This window comes from Catharus ustulatus, chromosome 2, assembly GCF_009819885.2.
Source record: "Catharus ustulatus isolate bCatUst1 chromosome 2, bCatUst1.pri.v2, whole genome shotgun sequence".
Classification (NCBI taxonomy): Eukaryota; Metazoa; Chordata; class Aves; order Passeriformes; family Turdidae; genus Catharus; species Catharus ustulatus.
In genome coordinates, this window is record NC_046222.1 from 111,085,613 (window position 1) to 111,107,846 (window position 22,234).

The window sequence follows — 22,234 nt, forward strand, 5'->3', positions numbered from 1 at the left end:
TACGAGAGGATATAGTGTTAAACTGCGCCACGGGAGATTTAGGTTGGACATTAGGTAGAGCAATTTCTTCACAGAAAAGGTATTTAGACATTGGAATGGACTGCCCAGGGCGGTTCTGGAGTCACCGTCCCTAGAAGTGTTTGAGGGAAATTGGGTGTGGCACTCAGTGCCGTGGTGTAGCTGACGCGTTGGCGTACGGTCGCAGGTAGGACTCGATAATCTCGGGTCTTTTCCAACCTAACCGATTTTGTGAAAATACGGCTGTGTTAAATAAACTGTGTGCTTCGCACAGGCAAATAATCATCAAGTTCAATTAATCAGAATCTTCTTTATTCCTGGGAGCAGAAGAAGCTGAGAGCAGAGACGACAAGGGGCCTGCTCTGTGTGGCAGAGGGGCAGCGCTGGCTCTGCACCAAGACAGCACCGAGCCCAAAAGAACCAGAGCACTTTGCCATAATCGTGTCTGCACTCCCGGGGAGTGGGATATGTACACGTATCCAGGGGCAGCCCCAGCTTCCACACCACCCACAGTGTTTGAGATTCTCACTGGCCATTTCAGCTTGCCAGCAAGACAGTGTATACAGGAGGTACAAGTTAGCAATGAAGTTGTTAAGCACACCTTGCTGAAGACTTAGCAAAACACAAGCGAGATTGGATGAGGATATGAGAAAACACGTTCTGGCAAACAAAGTACAACTAGAGTATTCATTACATGTAAGAGTAACTTCTGAAAACTAGATGGTTTTTAAAGTCCCTTCCAAATGAAACCATTCTGTGATTCCATGAAAAAAGCTGAGGGCGCTATTGCAAAGCTTCTCGCTCGTCTGGTCGCGCGGGGAGGGGGGCAGGGGGGTGGAATGTGGAAACCTGGTGTGTGTGCGTGCTGAAAGTTCAAAAATCAAGGTGCCATGAAAACAATCACCTCTGGGCAGGGCAGAAGACTGTGCCAAAGACAAAACTGTGACTGTGATACATAATAAAAACATCTACTCATTGTGCAAGCCCCTGGTAGTTACATGGAAAATTTTAGAATTCATAGGTTTCTTTTTAAAGCCTGAGATAATTCCCCCTGATTTAAGTACGCTGCAGGATCAGACTTCTTCTGTATCCAGATATAATACTTCTACTGTATCCAAAACTGAGGCCTGGCTGGATTCTTTCCAACATATATTTCTATAACTTCTACACCCCAAATCATTTGCACACATGATATAGGTGATTTTTGGATTCAGGCAGATCGTTGTGTCTAAATCCCAAATTCATTAAACTGCATAATTACAAATGACAGATAAGGTGTATTAGCATACAGTAAATAGGGTTCTACTGATCTAAAATACGTTTTCAAAGATAATAAAGAAAAATTATGGTCATTTTATTGCCAGCATACAGAAATTCATGTAGCTTTATCACATGAAACTGTTGATTTTGCATTTGCCCTCAATTCTGAGCATTGCTCATGCACTATTTATTTAGTATTTGTACTATTCTGACAGAGATTAATATTTTTCTATGTACAGCCTAGTGTTACTATATCGTACTTTTAAGTGGCTTAAATAAAACATCAGAAGCAACTGTGAACTCATAAATACCAACACAAAGTCTAAGGATTAGGAAGAAAACATTCAGTTGAAAATGATAAGAGAATCCCAAATATCCAAAATCATGAAAAACTACCGATAAATACCAAATATGAATTGCCTTTTGTATATTTCACTCCAGAGATTTGACAGGATATATAACTTGGATTGAAATACTTGGAAATATTTATTAGCACAATCAAAAATCATGAACTCGCTACATTTTAATGTGAAATAAGGAGGTTTTCTTCTTCTCCTATTTGTTACAAACAGAGAACCTCTGAGGCATGAGAGAGGCATTCATAGAGGAATGCAAGGAATCTTTCTGGCGAAGGAGGAAATCAAAAATTAAAACAGGGGAAGAGAGTTTGATTAGTTGAACAGTAAAGAAAGAAAGCTGGTGCCCACTTTGAGCCTTTCTGTCCATTCTCCAAGGAAAGAGAACATTAGAAAATTTAGATGCAAATGGAAACATGGTTTTGATACAAGTTCAGATGGGGTCCCATAACTCTCTGGATAAATTGTTCAGTTGCATTGCCGGGAAAGGAACTGGGGGAACTGGTTTAGCTATTTCCTGTATCTTCAGACTAGAAAAGACCTCCATCTCTGGGCAGGATGTGGGGAAAACTTGCCTCAGTCACTATGTAATGCTCCATGTGCTTTTATTAACAGCTGATCATAAAAGTTCCTGTTGCATGCTAAAAAAGAAAGTGCTGCTTGCTATTTTGCCCAGATTTTTCTGTTTCTCTTATGAGTAATATCTAAGGAGAAGATACAGTAAGAATAATAGGAATTATGCACATTTTAGATAGTTCTAACCTTTTTACCTTCTCAAACACCAAAGTTCAACCCTCCTGGTGGAAATGCAGATGGATTCACAGTCAGCAGGTTCTGCATGGAAGAAGCTGCTCCAGACTTCAGTGCATATTTCATTGTGACAGATTAGTTCAACATTGGTTTACCTTGAACACGTTTGCTAACCATCTGCCAGAACACATATTTGCATAATTTTAAAAAATGTTGATCCTTCTCAGGAGACTTGCCACTACTTATTCCTTGGAGAGAAGGCCAGACCAACAGGCTGTGAGCACTGAGGGATAAAATCCAAGCCCTGTGCAGATCTTTAAAGATTTCGTCTTTGGCCTCAGCTATGTCAAGATGACATGAAACCTGCTCAAAGTCAAACAGACCTGAGACAAAAGGAAGAAGCTGTAAAACACACACCAAATCAGTCTGGTTAATTCACAAACTGAGTTCTTTTGGAAAAACTTTTTGTAAAATATTCTTACCATTCTTATTAACCTTACTTATTCTGGAAAAATACCCATAATAATACATAACTAAATAATTGTACTGCAGTTTCTGAGATCTAGGTATCTTAATTAGCTGTTTTTAATTTTCTTCTTTCTTTCATTAAATTCTCTGCATTTCCTATTGTTTCATGAAACTTTTTTGACACTTAATGAAATCGTTTTAATATTTTTTACTTCAGCCTTGTGAATTTGAAAGCTAAATCGAATTAACTGTATTGACTCAGGCAACACAATATCAGCATATTTCTGAGCAAATTAAAGCAGGACTTTCAAAAACAGTCAAGGGAGAAAATGTTTGGGTGTTTTTTTGCTGAGACTTCAAATTCTAAATCATGTGACTTGTCTGACTTGAGAAGAAAGAAACCAGGCACTTTGTGTTCTTACACTGCAGTAGGTTTCCTGATAGTGTGACTTCCTCATTGTGAAATGCAAAACAAAGAGAGTTCAGACAACACAAAGGCTGTTGTCTTTCACAGAGACAGTATTCCCCGTTTCTGATCCCAGTCTAATCATTTCTAGGGAATGAAAAAATATGTATTCATTAAAGGTATGTTGTTAGGCTGAGTCTGTTCTTTGGTAGTTTATTTAGATTCATTCTCCCTACTAAATGCCCTGTCCTGGGGGATTTCCAGACTCAACTCATGAAATAATCTTTAACTTTTCTACTGCTAGCCACTGGCAGTGACTTAGTGATATGGAAATGCTTCTGTTCTTTGGGCGTCTCTATTCCTGCTCCAGTAGAGGGTAAACTGAGCCAGTTAGGGTGTTTGCATAAACCTAAATTACTCTCTCAGGCCTTCAGGCACTTTCCGCTGTGTGCTAACACCAGCCACCCGAAGGCACACTTTATACACACTTTATACAATCCTCTTGCAGTATCATGTTCCGTGCTAAGTGAAGGCCAACCTTGTAGCTTGTTGGATACATTAAAAAATGGGGTGTGTGTTGTGAGAGTCAGCAGCATGACTTAGTGTCTTCCCAAATCCCAGACCACACTTAAAACAAGTCTGATTAAGCTAAATGTAAGATAAAGAGCTCCTTACAGTATGTAAGAATGTACATGGTAGTGTCACAGCTAATAGAAGAGGGTGAAAAGCAAACCATACACATGGCAAAGACTTGCGTTTCTCTGAGTGACCTAGCTGGCACTGCATGGACCACACGGTCACCTAGGTCGTGATGCAGCTCGTTCCTCAGCACACAGCAGTATCTCTAGGTAACATCCCGAGGAAGGCAGGGCTGAGGATAATTCCTCCATCTCCATACTCCAAAGTCATATTGTTGAGTCTACCCAGATGTAATTCTCCCTATCACACCCATCTCTCTCCTCAGTGACATCCATCGGGATGGCATCGCAGCCTTCCTTACGGCAGGCTACTGGCAGATCCCCCTGCTTTAAACCACTGCTTCGTGCTTCTCCCAGCACAACCCCTTCCCCTCCACTCGGGCGGGTTACGGTGCCAGCCTGGGAAATGTCCCAGCCCCAAGGTTACACTTCAGCGGATCGAACCTTTTCCCGTAAGGACGCTCCTACCCGGGGGCGTACTTGGTGCTGGACACGCTCCCCGCTCGCGGGGCTGGGTACGGATCACTGCTCCGCGTTCCCCAAACACTGCGGCTGCTTTTTCTCTCCCTCCCCACAGCGGTGCGCGAAGTGCCCCCAGCGCCGCCCGCGCTGTGCGGCCAGAGCAGGGAGAGTCCCGAGCTGAGGGCCGTGTCGGGCTCGGTTTTCGGGGTCCCGCGGCAGCCGGTGTCGGGAGAAGGGGGCCGGCGGTGCCGGGAGTCCCCGAGGGCCGTGCCGGGGTCCCTGAGGGGAGTGAGGGGGCTCCCCGAGGATGGTGCTGGGGGTCCCCGAGGGCGGTGCCGGGGTCCCCGAGGGCCGGTCCCGCTGCCCAGGGAGAGCCGCCGGGGTCTCGCCCTGCAGCGCCGCCCAGCCCCGCCAGGGGGCGCCGCGCGCGGAGGGGGAAAGGGGAGTCACGAGACAGCCGCCGCTGTTGCTGGCAGGCCCGGGCAGGACTGCGGGGAGGGGCGCGGTCATTGGCTGAGGGCGAGCACCGCGGGCGCTCCCATTGGCTGGAGGGCGGGGAAGGCGGGGCGAGAACGTCTTTAAATGGGGTGGCCGAAGCCGGCGCTCGGCACTCTCCGAGCCGGGGAAGCAGCGGGAGCCGACCGGACCGCCAGCAGCCGAACGCCGCCGGGACATGCTCGCAGCCTGACTGACCGCAGGTGGCCGCCGCGCCCGGGACACGAATGAAGAAGCAGCTGCTCCTCCTGTTCACACATCGGGGACTTGTCAGCCGAGGGGGCCGCAGGGGGAAGCGTCGCCGAAAATGGCCTCGTTCAGCATCCGTGCCGCGCGTCCCGAGGACTGTCCCGACCTGCTGCGACTGATCAAGGTGCGGGCGGGGCGCGGGCCGGCCCGGCGGGGCGGGGGGGCAGCGCTGCCCGGTGCCGGAGCAAAACAAGCTGTTGCGCAAGGGCGGGGGGCGGGGAGAGGCCGCTCACAACCTCCTTGTCTTCCAGGAACTGGCGAAATACGAGGACATGGAGGACCAAGTGGTGCTAACTGAGAAAGGTACGGAGCTTGCAAGAGCTCACCCGGCTGGCGGCCGAGTGACAGCGCCTGTGGCTAAGGTGCGTGTGTATTCTGCTTTTCTAGAGCTGCTTGAGGATGGTTTTGGCGAGCACCCTTTCTACCACTGTCTGGTCGCAGAAGTGCCGAAAGATCAGTGGTCGTCTGAAGGTGAGACTTCCTGATTCTTATTTTTGGACGCTAAATACACAGAAGCATCATTTGCTTAATATTAACGATTGTAGATGAGGTTCCATCGGTGGACTGGGGTAGGAGGACTAGGTTAACTGGTAAAATTCAGTAATGTAGAGTGGTACTCTGCTGAAGTGCTTGCTAATCCTGGAGAGATCAGGTATAACATAATGTGCTTGACTCCAATTATTAAATGGCTTTTCTTGTTTGACCCTGACTTACCTTTATGTAATTCTGTTGAATCACATTTTTTTCTTTAATTTGTCCCCAATCTTCAGGTTACAGTCTCTAGCTTCGCCATGTACATGGCCCTTCTGTGTACATGGATGGGCGGGGAGGTAACTAAAAGATCCGTTACACAATAAAGTAGATGATCATAATATGAGGTAAGGTCTACAGGGACAAGTGCTATTCCCAAACCTTTACCAAAGACACAGTAGATGACAGAAACCTGTTTGCACACTTCTTTTACAGTATGTGCAGAGTTTTATGGCAGATGTAGTTAAAATACTCAGGGTTTGTTTTGAGTGGGCTGTTGTTGGAAGAGTTGGAAGTTTCTCTTCTCTCTTGAGCCACAGAGTTATAATTAAAGCTGCAGCTTTACTTATTTTGACTTCCTGATGCCAAAGATAAAGAAAACAGCATGATGCTCAGTGGCAGCATGAGTGGAAGTTATTAAAATGTTGCTGTAAAGGTGGCCTGTAAAATAGGCCTCCTGGCACAGAAATTACTGAGGAATATACATGGAAAGACTAGGGTTTGACAGACTATTCCCAAGGAAGCTGAGCTGGGGCAATCATTTAGATTGTGAGCTGCTGTTTGAAGTTTTACTTCTAGACTGGAAATGAATCAGTAGGATGTGCATTATTCTGTAGAAAAAGGTCATGTTAGCACTTACTATGACAGTCCTTTTGAGGATTTCAGGGTATGGACAGGAAAGCCTTTTTTATTAGGCTGATACAAATTTCTCAGAACTTGTGTTTTCAATTGTGTTTATTTGCAAACTTCATTTTTTAATTGTATAGTATCAAATGTCTGCATGTCCCAGAGAATCTGTATGTTTAAACATGCATGTGAAACTTAATGTTTTTACCTTTTAAGTTCCAACTAACTGAAGTTGCACCCTTTGTTTCAGAAACATGCATCGTGGGCTTTGCCATGTATTACTTCACTTACGATCCATGGATTGGAAAACTGTTGTACCTTGAAGATTTTTATGTGATGGCTGAGTACAGAGGTACCTATTGCAGAATGAGATGAGTTGCTACCCATAGGGCTTCTGTAGATTTAAAACTTAGTTTCTTGTTTTCTTGTTTTTTTAGGACTTGGTATTGGGTCAGAAATTCTGAAGAACTTGAGTCAGGTATGTCTAAGTGCTAAGTCTAAACAAGATTTAAAGGAGGTGGCAGGACTCTAGACAGCTTAAAACATTGCCTAGGGTCTGATAAACTGAGAAATGCTGCAGTGGCTGCTGGAATGAACTTGATGACTTGCTGACTAACCTGACCAGTTGTCACTGGGGCTGTCCCTCGGCGCTGTGACAGTGTGGCCTTGGCTTTGCAGGTGGCTGTGAAGTGCCGCTGCAGCAGCATGCACTTCCTGGTGGCGGAGTGGAACGAGCCCTCCATCAGATTCTACAAGAGAAGGGGAGCCTCAGATCTGTCCACTGAGGAGGGCTGGAGGCTCTTCAAGATCGACAAAGAGTATCTCTTGAAGATGGCAGCAGAAGAGTGAGAGATTATTCCAGCAAATAAATTCTTTCTGCGAATATATGTGCTCTCTGAATAAACTTCTTGCTTTCAGTGTACGTACAGTTTGTAGTGGAATAAAGTAGTGTGGATGCTAATAATGGCAGTGCAGGTGTGGTCATAGAGTAATGGTACTGTGATCTGGAGCTGAGGCATCTGTGAAGTTCATTATGTGCTTGTGTGCAGCCTTTACCAGTGTGGGCTTGTAATCTTTGTATAAGGAAACTTCATTCTTGTAAGTGTCATTCAAATGTGTACAATGTACACACTGGTAGGGTTTGTTTTAATTATTGCCTTTTATAAAAATAAAATAGTGTTTTCACTTCATGGCTGTAGTTTTGGCTTTAATTGTCACAAAGTTTTCCATCAAATAAAGTTTTGTCACATAAAGTTTTCACATTTAATTGTCACAAAGTTTTCCATCTAGATTAATAAAAGACTGGAATGACTTCAACCTTATCACAAGTAAAGTGATGTGCCATGGTCCCAGTGGGGTAAAAGTGCACTTGTGTGCCTGTAGGACCTAGTGGCAAGGTTCTGGGCACCTGAGTGTTGGAAAGTGTTTTAGACCAACCCCTGGTGTGTGCTGCAGGGCATCTTGCCTTGTGACCTATAGCTTCAGGTACAGTTGCAGTCCCTAAATTAGACTGCTGCTTTCTGGGCAGCTGTTCCAAGAAGTCCAGAGCTTGGGACTTGCACTTACCTGCAGAGTACTCAGCTAGAAGGTGAGGCATAACCTTGAAGGGAAAGATGCATCCTGGTGTAGTTTCAAGGCCTAAGTAACAAAAATTGGTTCTGACTGCTCACATGAAATGAAAGTAGTATTTACAAACTCCACAAAAAGCTCCATTATGTGATTCTTAAACCACCAACCTCGAATATTTCTGGTGGCATGTGTTTCTTACCATGATTTGAGATCAGGCTCAGCTTTTGTGCTGAGCTCTAAGTGCTGTACTGAGCAGTAGGAAACCAGCCCTGTGTGTTTAAGCCTTTGGACAGTAGCTGGTGAAAACAATGCTACTCATCAAATTTTCAGTTGTCTTTGAAACAAATTAACAACTTTGCAGTACTCTGTTTGCCCTTTTTGTAAGTTAATGGGGAAAGTGGATGCATACAAACTTTGTGCTGTTCTCCTCTTGCTCTCTGGTACCCCTGCAATAAAAGGCTTTTTTTTAGCCAGCAATGCTTTCACTTCAAAGGAAGCTGCCTTGTAACATAAACTGGCTTAAATAAAACAAGGTTTTAAACCTGGTCACTGCATAAATCATGTGTCACATGAAAGGTGTTTCCTCATCCTAGAGAGTAGTGGGCAGTGACTGCTTCAGCCATGGAAATACTGAACTAGTTGTAGGAATAAGGTATCACTCTCCCCAGGGCCAACAGACAGCTGTGCAGGAAACTGTTCATACTGGTTTTGTTTTTAGCTGATGTGTAGTCAGCAGTGTGCCAGATCTGCCCAGGTGTGAGGTTTGGCTGTCCACTGTTGCTTCAAGAGTGAGAACACTAACAAAAAATACAGGAGCTCTTGAGAGGGAGCATAAGATAGCTCTTCCTTGGGGGTGTGTTGGTGGAGAAGCTCAGTGTTGACAATGTACACTCCCAGCCTGGAAAACCAATCCTGTTCTGGGCTGCATCCAAAGCCCTGTGGCAGCAGGGCCAGGGAGGGGGCTCTGCCCCTCTGCTCCACTCTGGTGAGACCCACCCGGAGTGCTGCATCCAGCTCTGGGATCCCCAGCATGAGAAGGATGCAAACCTGCTGGAGTGAGTCCAGAGGAGGCCATGAAGATGATCAGAGGGCTGGAGCACCTCTCCCATGAGCAGAGACTGAAGAAGTTGGAGCTGCTCAGCCTGGAAAAGAGAGGGCTCCAGGGAGACCCAGCAGCTTTCCAGTACCTAAAGGGGCTACAGAAAGCCAGAGAGAGACTTTTCACAGGGGCAAGAGGGCTTTAAGCTGTAGGAGGACAGGTTTGGACTAGCTAGTAAGAATTTGTTACTATGAGGGTGGTGAGGCACTGGAGTGGGTTGCCCAGAGTTGTGGATCTCATCCCTAACAGCATTCAAGGCCAGGCTGGATGAGGCTTTGAGCAACCTGGTCTAGTGGGTGACATCCCTGACTATGGAGGAGGCTGGAAGGAGATGGACTGTGAGGTCCCTTCCAACCCAAACCATTCTATGGTTCTGTGATATGGTTCCAGTGCTTATCTGGACTATAGCTGGACTGAGAATGGAACCTGTCACAAAAATTACCTTGATTGAGCATGTAGGTTCTGCATAAAGAAACATCCATTTCTGGGACTGCCCTGTCTGTGCTGCACCTCAGCTGCTGTGGCAGCATTCATACCACACACAGCCCGAGCCTGAGGCTCAATCCCTCTCCTATCCAAGGGGAGTGGAAATCTGTGTTTCTTGCTTGGCCAAAGATTAAATGCCAAACTACAAACCTCCCTGCCCTTGCTGAGCCTGTACTCTTCTGGAATTCAGCAGGCCAAAGGAAGAGAGAACAAGCATACCCAAGGAATGAGCCCAGGAACTGGTGATGGAGGCAGAATGGGAAAGAGGAGATGGTCTCTAGCAGTTCTCACTGAGCATCAGGGTGTTGTATCTTCTCCCTGATGAAGAGGTAGTAACTTCACTGGTTCCTCTGTGAGCTACCTTAACCTCCTGCATCTCATACCTACTGCATCTCAGTCCTTGTGCAATCTGTTTTGAAGTTATTTTAAGCTTGTGCTTCTGGCTCCGTTTATCAGACCAGAAGGCAATTGCTAGTAGAGCAGTTTAAGAGTGTTTTTATTTTGAAATTAACAGTTCATTGAATATCTAGGCCAGGGCCGCTTAAATCTCAGGCCCCAGACTTCTGGAGCACAATAAAACCATCAAAGCTTCATGACTGAATGGAACAAGCTAACTAATTAGGCATTATAATTAGGAAAGGAAGCAGCTTAATCAAATTTTCAATCAATTAAATTTTTTTTATCATATCTTGTTTGTCTTCTGCCAGTGTGGCTTACCATTGCATTTTCTAAACAAATTCTGATGGAATGGACTCTCAGGGAGTCACAGAAAACAAGTGAGTCAGTGCTAAATGAGACCTTTTCTAGCCAGTGGGGATAATTTTAAATATCCACATGTGAAAGGAAATACATGGACCAACCTTTCAGATATTACTTTTGCTGAGATACTACTAAGAGGAGGGTTTTCTAAACCAGCAGAAGTATTCGCTCAGTTTTGGTAAGAAAGTCTGCAACAGTGATGTGGCAATGCTGTGGGTCAAGAAAAGATCAGTTTTAAATTCCTTCAGTAACTTTTTCTCAAGCTACAGGAGGACCAAAGTGCCACTGGAACCACAACTGAGACATACAGCAGAATGTTTTCTGTGGCTTTAGGTGCTGGAGAAGCCTCACCTGGTGTGACTTTCCCCGGTTCCATGAACGCGATGAGTGCCAGCCTGTGATGGGGGCTGAGCAGTACCAGCTGGCTTTGAGCTGGCCACTAGTGTCCCACCAGTGGGAGCCCGTGCCAGCAGAGGCACAGGGCTGGCCTGTGTGACCTGTGTGAGCTGCAGGTCAGCCACCCTGCTGCAGCCAGCCTGCCTCCGGGGCAGGGTTAGGGAGCGAGTGTCACCAGCGCTGATAACATCGCCGGGGAGCCGAGGTGCAGAGCTCCTCCTCGCTCTCCCTCTCGGACTCATGCCCCGGGAAGTTCTCCCCACGCTGAGCCAGCGGAACATTTCGCAATGGGGAAGTTTCCACATTCGCATCGGGAGGGGACAGGAGGGTGGCTCTGGGCAGCCCTGCGGCCGGAGGATGCGTCAGGACCGGCCCGGCTGCCGTGAGGGAGCGCCGGGCCCGCCGCCCTCTCCGCTTGGCCTTTTCCTGTTCACAGGCTCCTGCACAATGAGCCGAGCCGTAGCCATAGCGACGGCATGGAGGAGGCTTCTTTTGCCTACATAAGTTAGAACAAAATATATGTGAGAAAAACAACCCTTCCCCCTCCCCTCTTCTTGTAAAGAGCCTTCGCTGTCGACGTAATTCAAAATGCCAATGCAAACTTTTCCTGCGCAAAAGCCTATGGGGGCCTTACTGCTTTCCTGCGCGGTGTTTGATCTTGGGAACGTCGCTGTGGCAGGGTTCAGCTCAGGGCAAACACCAGCTCCATACGGAGCGGGACTCAGGAAAGCTCGGCCCAATTCCCCACCGGGCAGCGCTGCCTCGGGCTGGAGGCCAGCAGCCCAGGGGTGTGTGTCGTGCTTCCCTTTCTTTGAGCAGGAGCTTTATTTCCTTCGGGCTGCTGAAGCTTCCTCCTCACCGCGCTCGCTGCTCGGGGCTGTCCCTCGCTTCCCTCAGGGAGCAAAGCGGAGCTCGGCCTGACCGGACCTGCGGCCTTAAATAATTCACAACCGACTCGGCTCTGCCCGGTTGTTTTGCTTGCCTGGGCAGGATTGCTTAATTTGTTTTTGGTTTTGTTTTTGTGTTTTTGTTGTTGTTTTTGTTTGTTTGTTGGGGTTTTTTTTGATCTCAGGTTTCAGAGGAGCGCCTGCAATTTAAACAAAGGCCTCAGCTGCTGTCTGAAACCAAGCAGCAAAGCAGCGCCGAGCCTGCTGCTAATGTTTAATCTCACTGCAAACTCAAAGCAACCTCTAACTTCACCATCCAGGCAAGACTTCCTCCCAGAACTCTTCTTCCTCTCACCAAGACCTGGCTAACTTTGCTGTCCAGACACTCTTTGATAAATACCACCTTGATGGAGGGCTTAGAGCCCATCAGGAGCTCGGGCTGGTCCCCACAGGGAGCTTGTGGAGCAGAGGGTGTGAGGCTGAAGAGAGTGGATGTGGGCTCTGCACCTCTCCGACCCTCAGGCCTTCCCCTGCGGAGCTCTGACTTCTCTGCCATCAGAAACACTCCGTGTTTGATAACAGAATAAGCACAGGTACACACCTCAACTGAAAACAGTGGGTGAGGGGGAAGAAATTCCATCTTCAAACCAGTTTCGGTTTCATTTCAGATTTACTCCAGGCAAAAGCAAGAGACAAAATGTCCCAGGGGAGAGTTAGGTTGTGAGGGTGGAAAACAAACACCCTGTTCAGAAACTGCTCTCAGATAAACAGTTTTGTTTATTTTGTTTTGAGCTTTGCATATTTTGATTGTTGATAGAGCAGGTGTCAGATGGTCACATCTACTCAAAGGGAAAAGGAACCTCTTTTTTCTTGAACTGTTTCCCTTCTCTCCACTAAAACAGACTAAAAATAACATGCTTTGGTAAGACAAAAAGAGGTGCCCATCCTCCCCTGTAAGTTTGGTGTACAGTATGATGAGGTGGCTTTCCATCTTCCAAATCATCTCCCAGGAACCCACTGTGCAGGAATGGGACATGAATTCCTGAAATTCCTACTAGAAACTTTCCTCCACACAGGAAAAAACATGAGAGAGATGGTAGTTTTCCACATGAAAGCCCATCAGTGTTTCCAAGTAACTGGATATTGCAGTGTTATTTTCAAAATACAGAGATAAAACTGCAGGGTGATACTTTGGAAAGCTGGTTACTATAATTGGACACCCAGATACCACTGTGGAGGTACAGATTTTCTTTATGGCTTTTATGATGATCAAAATCCAGTCTGGGCTCTCTGTGATCTCTCTGAACTTCCAGATCTGGCCCACTTGAGTCACTGACACACAAACACCACCACACACCTTGTGCAGGAGGAAGCAAGACTCGTAGTTTTGGTCTGTAGTCTCGTGCCTTTTGCAATCAGTTCACATGATAGCATTTGGGTTTCTTGCCCAGCCAGCTCCCTGCCATGGCCTAGCACAAATGAACAAGGACATTTCCAACCACAGCCTCAGTGTGTTTTAGCTACAGCTGCAGGTACATGGGTCTTTTTCAGAGTTAAAGTAGAGGGATGGATCAAACTCTGCATTCACAACTCCTAGAGGTCATAACCTATGTACAGAGCTGTAGCTTTGCCACTGGGGCAGAAAATGTAAATTAAAAAGGAGGCAGGAGAAGATATCTGCAACACTGAAGGAGGTCAGGTGCAGGGGCTGACCACAGCCTGCCACAGGAAGTCACACACCCAACAGAGGAAGCAGCATCAAGGGAAAGAGTTTAGGCTCTTTTCTTTTCAGATAATGTAATTAGAGCTAACTGTAAGACTTATTTCACAAAATCAGAAATCTGAGAGGTAAATTCTTGGGATACATTAATAATTTCTGGATTATTTTTACCTCCCATTGACGTCATTAGCCATAACATGGATTAGCAAGTACTAATTTTGGATTTGGTGGTGTAGGAGTAGGAATTATTTGTTGCTGAAGAGCAACAGGCAGAACTGGCAGATGGAGGCAGCAACAAGTGCTAGGATCAAAGGAACAACACCATATTAATCCTGTTTTAAACAAAAACAAAACCAGATGAAAATTTGAGGGATGGTGGCTATTCTTTAGCCAGGCAAGAAAGCACACCCATTTTATGTAACTACATGTTTCTCTGAAAGCTGTAAAGCTGCCAGACTGTAAAACAGAGTGATAAACCAAAGTCCACTGCGTTACAAAGTACAGCTGGTCCAAATGACAGTGAAGTCAGGACAAGGCTACAGAATCCCAAAGGGAAACAAAAATAAATTACGTAAGCAAATACTCAGGATTTATAGGCACGAGTTGATTACCTTCTCAGCACAAAGTAATAAAATTGTTCTGCATTTGCATGCTGACTTTGCCAACAACACCATTTGAAATTTGATTACAGAAGTCCTGCAGGGACTCAGAACCCCAGACCTCCTTTACTTGCCATTTGGGCTTGGTGTCAGCAAGCTATTTTCTGCTGTTAAAAGCCAAAGCACATTTCACCCCTGCAGCTCAACATAGTCAGACATTCTTGCTTCACTCCCAGGCAGGGTCAGTTTTGCTTCTAGGCACCCATAGCCATTTGCTTCTCCAGCAGCTTGGGCACCTGGGGCTTCCCTTACGCAGGTTTACATCGGCTTTCTTAGCTGGGGTATTTTCTGCAATAAGCACAGGGCTGCAAAAGTGAAAGATCCTTTTACACAGGTCTAAAAGCAAGTAGAGGTGTAGGGGAGGGTGTGACATTATCTCCTGTTTGTTCTTAAAGAAACCGTTGAGCCTTTCGGATCCAAGCAGCAATGGTCTTTCCATTTAAGCTATAAAGCATCAGGTGCTCCTGTTTACAGAAGTAAAGAATATAAATCAAATATAAATGCACCTCAGGCATGTGCAGCTGCAATAAAAGGTTTAGAAGCACCAGCATGCTGTGGGCTGTGCTGGGCCAGCTCTCACCTCTTGCCAGAGTGCAGCTGGCTGGGCTGCCCTGCACATGCAAAGCCCCAGCACCATGGGGACAGTGGCACTTGCAGCTGGTCCTTCTCTTTCATTATCTTTTCCAAGCTCAGCCATGGTGGCCTTTACTTTACACAGCTCTAAATAGCACCAGGCTCATCACAGGTGCTGCAGGATTTTTCAGAGGCATTTGTGGGAGCTGGCACAGAACAGAGGGGAATGGAGGTATCCCTGAGCCACTGGAAGCTCTCAGCCCCTCGGTGCCCAAGCACTTGCTCTGCACTGAAGGTCACACCGAGTACTCCACAGGAGAGACAGATGCCTGAGGAAATGACCATGGACAACTCCGTGTCAAATCCTCCTAGTGTTGTTTCTGGTGATACTGCAGCTAGCAAAACCTGCCTGGCTGCAGTGTGGGGGACACCTGCAGGCTCAGTACCTGCCAACACACACACAGACACACATCGTGCCAGCCAATGCCAAGACTGCGCCCTTTTCCAGGAAGGCTGAGCCCCAGCAGCCTCATGACATGGCAAACAGTGTTTGAGGACAGCCTGGGTTTGTCCAAGGCAGCTTCTCTGCAGCGGGGCTGAGCTGGGGCAGTCAGGATTTGGGGACACCACAGCCAGAGTCACAGCTGTGGCCTCAGTGTGGCCCGTGGTGGGAGCACGATGGAGGAGAAACCCGCTGAGGCAAACACAGGCAGACATGGGGGCAAGCATGGGTTTGTCCCTCCCCAGGCTTTTGGGCATGCCAAGAGGAGAGGAGGGCTGGCAATGAGTCTGCTCTGCTGCTGGGCCCCCTCAGCAGCTACTCCACATCCCAGGGAAAGGAAGCTCAAACTTCAGACAGGGAAGTGCCTTGTCCGAAGAGGTTTCGGAGTGAACGTGACAGGCCAAGGGTGTGTTATGGCGCCAGGGACAGCAGCACGCTTGGCTGCCTGTCTCCCAGGCCACGTCCCAGCACTCTGGGTAAAACATACACTGACTTTTATAAGTGAAGAAATGCAGCGCCCTGTGGTGAAGCAGCAAGCGTTCCCAAAAACAGCTTTCTGCAATGCAGCTGGCATGAAACATCAGTATTTTTTCCAGAGAGTCTCTTTTACCAAAACAATGCAAACTCAGCCACCACCCCAGACCAGGCAAGCGCAGCCAGGATAACGTCCAGGGCTGACTTCAAATCAGCATTGATTCCCCGTGACACCTGAGAACAACCTCCATGGACATCCAGCAGAGTGACACCCTTAACTAAAGCCCCTTTTTTCAGAGTAGTTGATTTAATCACACAGAGTTATGTGTGACTCACATCACATGTGAGTGAGCACATGTATGTGAGTTCCTCTTCTTCTGCCCCGTTAAAGCCATAGTTAAAAGATTTTTCCCACAGACATATAGTGGAGTTTGACTTCATTCACAGCAAATACAGTTAATACCTGAGTGATAATATGCATAAATAGTACATGAGTTACACCTGATCATGATAACTTTTTGAGTAGTTTCCATTAAAGGTGTAGCAGTGAACTTCTAATGTTCATGTCCAGTTGTGGGATGAGTGGGATTACAGTGGGCTGGGTGAAAAGCTGGCTGAAGGGCAGGGCTCAGAGGGTTGTACAGAATGGAGCTACATGGAGCTGATCACCAGTGGTGCCCCTCAGGGCTCAGTGCAAGGGCAGTTCTGTTCAATGCTTGGATAAAAGGAGGCTGAGGGGCAGTCTCATTGCTTTCTACAGCTTCCTGGAGAGGGGAAGTGGAGAGGGAGGTGCTGATCTTCTCCCTGGGATCCAGTGATGGGATGTGTGGGAATGGTTCAAAGCTGCATCATCAGGGGAGGTTTAGAATGGACATTAGGAACCTCTTTGGCAAGAGGGTGGTCAAACACTGCATCAGGCTTCCTAGAGAGGTGGTCAATGGCCCAAGACTGTCAGTGTTTAAGAGGCATTTGGACAATGCCCTTAATAATCTGTTTTGACTTTTGAACCACCTGAAGTGGTCAGGCTGTCAGACTAGATCTTCTTTGTAGGTCCTTCCAAATATAATAGTTCTGTTCTATTCTGTATCACAAGGAAGTCTACAGAAAATGTGTTGAAGACACTAAACACTGCGTTTTTATATAAAATCATTTATTCTAAGTGTTTCATTCTTGAGACAACTGTATGACTAGAAAATTAAATAAGAGACTGTTACAACCACCAGTAAGAAGTGTGTACTACACCCTCTGTTTTGGAAATTGCTGCCCATTGCAGCCAAGTGCCATGTTTTGTGTCCTTTGTCCAGGCAAAAAAACCATGCTCCATCAGGAACCCCAATATGTCCCTGGCTGTGTCCACAGTAAGCACTGGCAGCCCAGCTGGTACCTGCTGGCTGTCTCCCTGGAGGTGTTCCAGCAGGTTTGGCATGGCAGGAGAGCCCACATCCCACAGAGTCCTGTGGTGGGGCTGACTAATGGCTGAGCCATGTCTCTAGTGCAATGAGCCCATCTCCTCTCTTTTCCTGGAGGGCAGTGGCTGGGTGCCACTTGGACTTCTTCCCATGGCTTTTATTTTGTGAAAAAGGTAGTTCTTGGGTTCCTCTGGGCTGCCCATATCACCTGATGCATGGGTATGGGGGCTCGGCATCATTTTGGGACCACCCTCCTTGGGCCATCTCCTCCTGAGACAGCTCAGTGCATCCTGACTCCATGAGCTCACACCAGCACTGCCAGCAACCTCCTGCAACTGAGCCCTGAAAATTCCGGTCTGGCACCCATCACCTGCCAGTTTCTTTTTAGTCAGAGGTTCTGCAACACTCAGTTTTGTCTGTGCTTCCCTGCCCTGTGACAACCCCTCGTCCCACTGACTCATCTGAAGGTAAATAGTGCCCAGGTAACTTGGCACTCAGCAGGAAATCCTCACCTCTCCTGTGTCTGATTACAGGTAACCTTCAAGAATGCCCCAGGAGAAACATTTGGTGCACTTCTCCAGCAAAGTGTTTAATAGCATTTATCAATCCAAAACCACCATTGCACTGAAATATCATATGACATATTGGTTGTGTCTACTTATGTTTTCAGTAAGATAACAATGGCTCAGGCTTGTTGATCTGTAAAGAGAATTAAGGCACTGTAATGGCACAGGCATGCTTGGAAAGGCCCTGATAACTTCTTTGTTATAAACACATTTTTGCTTGTCTCTTTCCTTTTTATTTTTAGGACAAATGAAATAGTTCAGATGAATAAATCAGTGGCTAAATCTCCATCCCAGAAGCAAAGAACCCTTTTGATCACCTTGCTACATGTAAGTTGTTCTCTATGACATTTATTTTAAATCTCAAATTAATTTCCTTTTCCTGAAATTTAAATGTCTAAACATCAAAATGTTTAAAGAATATATCACCTAGAGCAGTCATAATAAAACTCATTATGAAATATAATAACAAGACTTTGTCATTACTGTTGCACCTTGAGGGAAATCAGGGCTGGGAGAGCTGCACCATCGGGTGCCTTCCCACCTCCAGCTTTGTACATCCTGGAGAAACAGGTTTTCCTCTTACACAGCTGGAAGTCCCCCACAAAAATGTCCCTAAAGTTTTAACCTGGGGAAAAGTGAGTGGCCCCCTCCAACTGTTCTGCTGAACTGGGAGTAGGAAAGGGGAGAAAGGAGAAAAGGATTGGTAAGAAACCAATCCTTACTAGTGCAGGGAGAAAATCAACAGTGGAGAACATGCATAAAAAAATCTACTGTAGGTTTTCACTGTGCCCTTTCCAAACCATAGTGCACATGTCTGCTCACTCTTGTTTTGATGTTTCTTTTTTTTTTTTCTTGTCCCCATCCTGTACTCACGGTGGAGGGAAGGTCAGGTTTGAGGAGCTCACCCAGCCAATGGTACCATAATGTTCCCCAGTCAGGACAGCTGTCTCCTGTAGCTGCCTTCACGTGAGCAGGAAACTGAATGTTAGAAAAACAAACACAATACCCACCTCTTCATAAACAAACACTCATAACCTTGAATAGGTCCCTGTTATGCAAGGCACACCAACACCCTTTCAGGTTGCAGAGCACCAGAAGTCTGTAAAGCTGATGTTTCCAGGAGTTTAGGGACAGACACCCAGATCTGCAGCCTTTCCCACAATGGAGGAGAGGCTGCTGCTGTGCCAGTGTTGCTGGCACAGGAATGATGACCTGCAGGCACCTGTGCCAGCACTGGGTGATGTGGGACATCACCCATGGCCCCACACACCATATGTGTAGGAATAAGGGCTGCAGCAGCACCAGGAGTGCTCCAGACATGCTGCTGCAGCGCTGTGGTCCCCTGCACTGGGTCAGATGTGGCCACGGGGTCAGCACAGCCATCATCACTAAAAATTAACCTGGCTCAAAACCTTGATGTTTAAAATAAATTACACTTTAAAGAAGAGTGAGCCTATTGTTTCCCAGCTCTCGAAATAGTAATTGAGCAGGTTTTAAGGAAACACTGCTCCAAAATCTTGGGATTTGCTGCTAGTGATAACTATGTATGAGGAGCTTGAGCATCTGTATATGAGAAACGTTGAAAGCAGGGATGATGTGCCTGAATCCCTCAAGAAAATAACTGAGGTGAGAGAAGAAATGTAAGGAAGACCTCAGCAGGAACCCCAGGGCAGGGAGGTGCTCTGGGCAAAGCCAGGAAAGTCCACCTGAGGGACTGAGAGAGGGATCACAAACACAGCCAAGACAAAAATGCTGAGAGAAAACAAGTTGTTGCAGAGAATTTCCCACTTTTCCAGTCAGAAGGGATGTTGCAGATCTCTCCTGGTCTCCAGGAGCATCCCTCTGGAGCTGACAGGTGAACCAGATGGGTCTCACAATACTCCTCAGCCTTCCTGCAGGCAGAGCAGTCTTTCAGCTGCAGGCAGAAAGTGAAGAACTCTTGTGCAAATAAAACTGCTCCTCTTATGCATTTCACTCCACAAGGAAAATACAAACATACAGGAAGTCCCACAGGACTACTAATTAAAATTACTGCCTCACACCTCCTTTGCAGTTATGAGTTTATTTACTGCAGTTTACCTACAAATGGTGGCTATGGGTTTACTCATGGTATTAGCCTTCCAGGACAAAAATCAGGCTTTGATCACAGCAAATCACAGTCTTAGTTCAGAGACTTGTGGCCTGAGGTATGTAGAGGTGTACCTGCCCATCTGTGTTGCACTCTACCTCACCCACTGGGAGCCTAAAATCATTTGGGCTTTTTGCTCCCATAGTTCTGTTACTTTTGGATGTGAGTCACCCTGGGCTGGCTAGCCCAGGGCAGAGGGTGCTTTTATACCACTGCTCCTCTGACATTCCTCAAACAAGACACTCTCCTTAGCAGGCTAACCTCATCTGCAAATAGGACAATACTGTAAAAGCAATACTGGTAAAAAGTGACTGGTGAATATCTGGCTTTTTAAGAGTTCAAGGAGGGTTGTGGTAGTAAAAGAGGATGCACTTGCATTTATGTTACCTCTTTTTTTCCACCAGCTAGGCCATCTTCCCCTTTACTGTTTTCTTCTTTGTCAAAACACAGTTGCTGATTTTAGCATCTGTGTATTTTGCTCTGTTGTACAGGGAGAGATCATACTGATCTTACTCCATCAAGGCAGAAGTACAGCCAAAGTTTGTTCGACCTCAGGGACGTGTCCTTGTACAGTTGGATGCTGTGCAAAAGCTGCTAAATGGCAGAAGACTCCAATATTATGTATGAATTGGCTCGCTCTCTCTCTTGGCAGGGATAGAGAGAGGCGAGTAGTGCGCATTTCTCTCTTCTTTCAGCCAGTAACAGCTCATCCCTTTCATTGTCAGATGAACCCGGAGGCGAGTACAGGAGAGATAAACACAACAGACCGTGCCTCACTGACCTCCCAGTGAACCACAGACAGGAGAGTGAGTCCTGTGCTCGTGGCAGAGCTGTTTTCCCAGCACCTTCACTGAGCCGGGTGCGAGCGCGGCGCTGTGTGAGCCCCGCCGGGCCGAGCCGGACCCTGGCAGCTCCCGAGGCCATTCCTCGTCTCTGGCAGGATATGAAAAATGTGTCAAGCCTGGCACACGACAGTAAACATAATCCTTTGGGCTGGCTTTGGTGCTCTCACCAGCCTTAATTCGGGCAGTTTGTAAACGATGCTTTTAAGACAAAAGATCAAAACCCCCCTGGCGCGGATCCTCAGTAAATGCAAAGATGACTTCAGCGCGCGCTGCGCTGAATTACAAAACTCATTTTTTTTCTTTTTTTTTTTTTTTTCCTTTTGGTCCCACGCCGAAGTATCAGCGCAGTGCTTTGAACTGAGGTTACCTTTATGATTCACGGCATGAATGAGCACTTAGTGTGCGCATACAAGAGCCCTGTACGAATCAGGAAATGGCTCTTTCAGGTCTCCTGACAAAAGGAAGTGAGTCTGAGCTTGCTAAATTTACAAAGAGGACGTTGGTGAGCTTAATCTGGGGCAGGGGTGGGGGGAAGGGAAGAATCTCTTTTCACTGAGGATTGATACACAAACTGCCCATGTTTTTGTACATCGTTTTTAACAACAACAACAGAAATAAATTAAAGGGGCTAAAAGCGTGGTGGTGAGGGCCGTCTCCATCTGCCTGCCTGTGATCCCCAGCTGGTACGAGCATACAGCCCGGAGACACCCCTGGCTGGGTGCTTCAGCATCCCCCCCTCGCCGGGGCAGGGAGAGCTCTCCTCCATCCCTGGGGTAAAGACTGAGCTGGCAGGGAGGGAGCATCGCGGGCGTCCTGCCCTCCTCTGCTCAGCCCCCCAGCCAGGCGCTGCATGTGGCTCACTTTCAGTTCAAAGGAACCGATTAAACTTCCCCAAAGGCACGGGTGCTGCGCCCTGGAGTTGAACGAAGGTACTCCAGGTACATGGAAGATTCAGGTGCAGTGGGACACAGAACAGCGGATTTTGAAAGATTTTGGTACGGGACGTGCTGGGTCCTGCGGCTTCACACTGTAACGGCCAAAGCAGAAAGAAATTGAATTCCCCTTGTGAGGTTATTCTTTTATCCGGGCATGCAGGGGCTGAACTCACGACTCCCTTAAAATGCACATTGCACAAGCCCCTGGAAAAAGATGAGGTGCTCTCCGGCAGCCATCCAGTACTTGTCTACACTGCCCCAGTGGGTAAAGGACTGCACCAACAGCCTTCCTGCCGCAGCATCTGTCCCCTCAGCCAAAAAGTGTGGAGCAAATGACCCCTCCTGTTACTTCACAGGTTGTCTGAACTTCAGGTTAACTTTGCTGACAAGAGCAGGCTACTCAGACTGAAGTGCATCCTTTAGCTTTAGTCTCTATCAAATTCTTGAGTCTTGTGAATGTCTGTAATCACAATATAAACAAAAAGAGAAGTTCCCTGACCAAGCAGTGCCACTGTCCCCACTGCTCCTTTTACAGTGGGCACAAAGGCTCTGGGATCACAAACACAGCTCAGGCTGTGCCATAGCAATTTCCCAGGCACACTGTAAGCACTCAGCTGGGATCCTCCTGTATCCAGAGGGACCCTAAGAAAGCTGCCAGCTCCAGTCAACTTAAGAACCATATCCAGTC

The 22,234-nt window shown here is 46.9% G+C and overlaps 1 protein-coding gene across 2 annotated transcripts; it reads left to right on the plus strand.

Annotated features, from left to right (window-relative positions):
* Positions 1-5,023: 5,023 nt before the first annotated feature.
* Positions 5,024-7,729, plus strand: SAT1 (spermidine/spermine N1-acetyltransferase 1). 2 transcript variants are annotated; one of them, XM_033053029.1, is made up of 6 exons: positions 5,024-5,286; positions 5,414-5,465; positions 5,550-5,633; positions 6,790-6,891; positions 6,977-7,017; positions 7,218-7,729. In XM_033053029.1, the coding sequence occupies exons 1-6, from the start codon at positions 5,221-5,223 to the stop codon at positions 7,386-7,388; spliced, it is 516 nt and encodes a 171-aa protein (XP_032908920.1). In that variant the 5' UTR covers positions 5,024-5,220; the 3' UTR covers positions 7,389-7,729. The 2 variants fall into 2 exon arrangements, with proteins under 2 accessions (XP_032908920.1, XP_032908919.1); XM_033053028.1 differs by having other exon boundaries at positions 5,414-5,633.
* The last annotated feature ends 14,505 nt before the right edge of the window (positions 7,730-22,234 follow it).

Excerpts from the sequence above, each read along its gene's own strand:
- SAT1 (XM_033053028.1), top strand. The coding sequence starts at position 5,221 with ATGGCCTCGTTCAGCATCCGTGCCGCGCGTCCCGAGGACTGTCCCGAC. Across the intron at positions 6,892-6,976 it reads TGTGATGGCTGAGTACAGAG|GACTTGGTATTGGGTCAGAA; the intron begins GTACCTATTGCA and ends TTGTTTTTTTAG. Across the intron at positions 7,018-7,217 it reads TTCTGAAGAACTTGAGTCAG|GTGGCTGTGAAGTGCCGCTG; the intron begins GTATGTCTAAGT and ends TTGGCTTTGCAG.